The sequence below is a fragment of the Cynoglossus semilaevis genome, chromosome W, assembly GCF_000523025.1.
Source record: "Cynoglossus semilaevis isolate Cse_v1.0 chromosome W, Cse_v1.0, whole genome shotgun sequence".
NCBI lineage: Eukaryota > Metazoa > Chordata > Actinopteri > Pleuronectiformes > Cynoglossidae > Cynoglossus > Cynoglossus semilaevis.
Window position 1 is genome coordinate 1,833,883 of NC_024327.1, and position 4,424 is coordinate 1,838,306.

Here is a 4,424-nt window from a genome sequence, read left to right on the forward strand (position 1 = left end):
ATCAAATAGTGGCCAAACGTAAACCTCAGAAACAACAAAGACGAACAAATGCACAGGTACGAAACCTTCAAATCACCATCGTCGGAAACCTACAGGTCATTTTTGGTAATGTGATTTGTTTTTTTTTGTGACGCAGGTTTGTGCGGAGGCTGCTGTACTTTTATAAGCCCAGCAGTAAACTGTATGCAGGGTTAGCATTGGATCACGCCAAGGCCAGACAGCTGACTGTAGTCGGGTGTCAGTTTATGGAGTTCCTCATGGACTCGGATGAGGTGAGGTCCTGATTCCTGCCTGTGTTTCGGTCTGTTTTTGTTCATTAATAAAAATTAAATTTTTTAATTTTTGTTTGTCCTCTCCTTCAGGACGGTCAAGGTTACCTAGAAGACCTGGTTAGGGACATGGTGTCCTGGCTGTCCCTGTCCTCAGGACTGAAGCCGGAGCGCTCTCTGCAGAGTAACGGCCTGGTGGTCACCCTCAGCCAACACTACTTCCTCTTCCTGGGGACGCTCTCTGCTCACCCGCAGGGGGTCAAACTGCTGGAGAAATGTGGCCTGTTTCAGTGGTGGGTGATCGGAAAAAAAAATCACACCCGGTTCGATAAAAGTTTGTTGTTTTTTTAAAATGCACGGTTTAATTGGTCTCTGCAGCCTGCTGAGTCTCTGCTTTGTGAAGAACCAGGACGCCGTGCTCAAACTCGCCGTGACCACGCTGGACTACAGCAGAGACGGACTGGCCAGAGTCATCCTGTCCAAGATCCTGACCGCTGCTACTGATGTAAGGCCACAAACACACACGAAAACAAACATAAGAGTACAGTTGGTATACAGTGGTCCCTCGTTTACCGCGGTAGATTCCAAGGCCCTGCCGCGAGTACCGAATATCCGCGAAGTAGCAACGCCATATTTATGCGCAGTAAAATGATGACGAAGAAGGTGATGATGACTTTTACTTTTACGTCTCTCCAGAGGGTGGTGCCGTTTCTTGGGGGCACCTCTTCCACAGTTTCCGAAAGGTGTATCCGGCAGTAGTAGAAGCAGGAACCGGCTCTTTTTTTTTTTTTTTTTGCGAGGCTGCAGAAACATCGCAATCAGCTGTCGCTGCTTCCGATCGAACCATACCATTGTCCCATTCCTGTGACATCTCTCGCAGAGCCAAATATGGGATACAGTATATTTTATATATACAGTTTTCAAAAACCCGCGAAGTCATGAACCCGCGAAAGATGAGCCACGAAATAGCGAGGGACTTCTGTATACTGTATTTTCCGGGACTATAAGCCACTACTTTTTTCCCCCGCTTTGAACCGTGCGGCTTATACAAAGACGCAGCTTTTCTATGGATTTTTCTTCTTCGGCCGCCAGTGGGCGTTCTAGCAGGAAGTGCAAAAACGAGACAGACAGCGGAAGTCGGTGCAAAGAAGAACACACTAGTTTTTATTTAGCACATCCAACACAACATGCACGACACCGAATTATTTTCACACCCTCCATCCCCTCATTGTGGAAAACACACAAAGAAGTTTGTATGATATATCGGCAGCGGTGGGTGCGGCTTATATTCAGGTGCGCTCTATAGTCCGGAAAATACAGTAATAATAATGTCCGTGGTGTATGCTGTTAACCCAGTTAAAGAATCGCGCGACGTTATACGTATCGCGATACATTGGCGACAATACGATATATCGCGATATACTGCGGCACTAAAGGCCCGACGATATATTGAGGTTTTTGCATTTATAATCGGTGAATAAAAATGAACTGCTAGCATGTTCGACTCGTAATTGTTAGAGAAAAATTAAAAAAAAAAAAAGTAAATAAAATAAATTTGTACTATAGTGATCCCATATTTGGTAAATTGTTGCGTTAACAGGTTGCACCTAGCAAGCGCCAAGCATGTGGTCACGCTGGGAATGGAACTCGGGACTCTGTGCTTGCGAGGCAGGCGTGCTAACCGCTACACTATGGAACTAGTCCAGGTCACCTGATTCCACCTGGTCCAGATCTAGTATCTAATATTGTTTTTGTTGGTGACGTTGTTTTCTTCTTCTTCCTCTTTTTCCCACAATGCCTGGCGGGTACAGACGTGCAGACTGTACGCCACCAAACATCTGCGCGTGCTGCTGCGTGCCGGTGTGGACTTCTTCAGCAGCTGGGGCATGGAGCTGCTGGTCACACAGCTGCACGACCACAGCAAGGCCGTGTCCATGGAGGCGCTGGACATACTGGACGAGGCCTGTGAGGACAAGGTGAGAGAGGGGTCTGGGGGGGCAGCTGGGTCACTACTACGGTGGCTCAGCGGTTGAGGAAGCGGGCATGGGTCTGGAGGGTTTCAGGTTCGAGTCCACCAACTGCAAAAGTTGCCACTGAGGTGCTCTGAGAACGGCACCATCCTTACTCACTGGTCATCGGGTGCATCAGCTGCCCCCTAATGGTGATGGGTGGAAATGCATCCAGTTTTTTTTTTTTTTTTTTGTTCCTACAAAAGTCCGATCTGTGTGAGAGAACACAACGTTAGTTTAAAAAAAAAAAATTGCAAGTAATTGATGTCTGCTGCTTTACAGGCAAACCTTCACGCTCTCATCCAGTTAAAACCAGCTCTGTCCCATCTGGGAGACAAAGGCCTGCTGCTGCTTCTCAGGTGAGAAGTTTGTTTTTTTTTTGTTTTGTTTTTCTCATCATCTTTTCAAAATTTTAACATTGATCTACATTCTGTCTTCTTTTTTGTTTTTTCGTCTCTGCTCTCTAGGTTCTTGTCCATCCCTAAAGGTTTCTCCTACCTCAACGAGAGAGGTTACGTCAGCAAGCAGCTGGACAAATGGCAAAAGGTAGAAAAAAAAAACGGACACATTTTTAAAAATATTATTTTTATATAATTTCATTTACAACGTGACTTTTGTCGCCTGATCTGTTCGAAGGAATACAACCTGAAGTACGTGGACCTGATAGAGGAGCAGCTCAACGAAGCTCTGACCACCTACAGAAAACCTGTGGATGGAGACAACTACGTCAGACGCAGCAACCAAAGGTGGAGATAGTGAACAGGAATTTTTTTTTTTTTTTTTACTTTACACGATTGTACTGCAAATCTGTGATTACGAATTGTTTTTTTTTATTTTTTTAAATGTTTTTAATTTTTTTAATTTTTTGGTCCGTAGGTTACAAAGGCCAAATGTCTACCTTCCTGTTCACTTGTATGGTCAGCTGGTCCATGACAAGACAGGCTGCCATCTGCTGGAAGCCCAGGTAAAAAAAAAAAAGTTTGCAGATTTTTTTTTTTTTTTTTGTCAAATATATGTTTGGTCAGGAGTGAATTTTACTGCAAATATAAAAGATCGTCAACTTCCGGAACCAACCGCAACCTCGGTCACTGAGTGGTTCGCAAAGTGGGGGGCGTGGAGCTTCTTAAGGGAGGGCACCGCAGGGCAAATTAATTTAAACTTCAATTGATTTAACTTTCGGGAAATTGCACTGATTGACTGATGAATTTTGATTTTTTAATTTGTTTTTTTTTCCCCCGTTCAGAGCGTGGTGCCCGACCTCAGCTACACGGTTCGTTCCCCGATGCTGGACACCTGGGAGGGCATCAAGCAGCTGAAGGCGTCTCTCTGGGCGCTGGTGAGTTACCGGAGCCGGAACACCGGTGTTCCCGCTGCTACAAAGAGCTTCGCTCATGTGTCGACTGTTCTGTTGTTCTCCCCCAGGCCAACATCGGCTCCTCGAACTGGGGTCTGAACCTCCTGCAGGAGGAGAACGTCATCCCCGACATCATCACCTTAGCACAGCACTGTGAGGTTCTGTCAGTACGAGGGTGAGTGTTTTTTTTTTTTTTTTTTTTTGTTAAATACTTTTTTGCCCAGATTACCACATTTGATTGGTTGCACATTTAAAGTAGGCCAGTCGAAAATATTAATTAGTCAAATTAATTAGATTGACATTTTTCAAACATTTGAACACATTAGCCAAGTGTTGTATATACAACCATTGATATGATTAATCACGATTAATTGCGATACATTTTTTTTTCCCCTCCACATATTTAGGGATTTCAATTTATCTCGATTAATCACGATTGATGTGATTAATTGCGATCCTTTTTTTTTTCTCCACATATTTAGGGATGTTGATTTGTCTCGATTAATCATGATTAATTGTTATCATTTTGTTTCCCCCCTCATATTTAGAGATTTCGATTTATCTCGATTAATTAATAGGTTAGAAAGGATGAAGTTAGAAAAGCCCTGAAGAGGATGAAGAGTGGAAAGTCAGTTGGTCCTGATGACATACCAGTGGAAGTATGGAAGTGTTTAGGAGAAGTGGCAGTAAATTTCCTGACTGGTTTGTTTAACAGAATTTTAGAGACTGGCAAGATGCCTGATGAGTGGAGAAAAAGTGTTCTGGTGCCAATTCATAAGAAGGGTGATGCAC

At 44.0% G+C, this 4,424-nt stretch overlaps 1 protein-coding gene across 1 annotated transcript in view; it reads left to right on the forward strand.

The window, feature by feature from the left end:
* The window catches only part of LOC103396922 (rapamycin-insensitive companion of mTOR-like), a 22,265-nt gene that overhangs the window by 6,527 nt on the left and 11,314 nt on the right, over nt 1-4,424 (forward strand). The window contains exons 10-20 of the mRNA XM_025052910.1: nt 10-56; nt 137-272; nt 363-562; nt 648-774; nt 2,081-2,245; nt 2,561-2,637; nt 2,746-2,824; nt 2,915-3,024; nt 3,155-3,242; nt 3,522-3,614; nt 3,701-3,807. Of these exons, the coding sequence (XP_024908678.1) occupies nt 10-56; nt 137-272; nt 363-562; nt 648-774; nt 2,081-2,245; nt 2,561-2,637; nt 2,746-2,824; nt 2,915-3,024; nt 3,155-3,242; nt 3,522-3,614; nt 3,701-3,807 (1,229 nt within the window). The remainder of the gene's footprint in view (nt 1-9; nt 57-136; nt 273-362; nt 563-647; nt 775-2,080; nt 2,246-2,560; nt 2,638-2,745; nt 2,825-2,914; nt 3,025-3,154; nt 3,243-3,521; nt 3,615-3,700; nt 3,808-4,424) is intronic.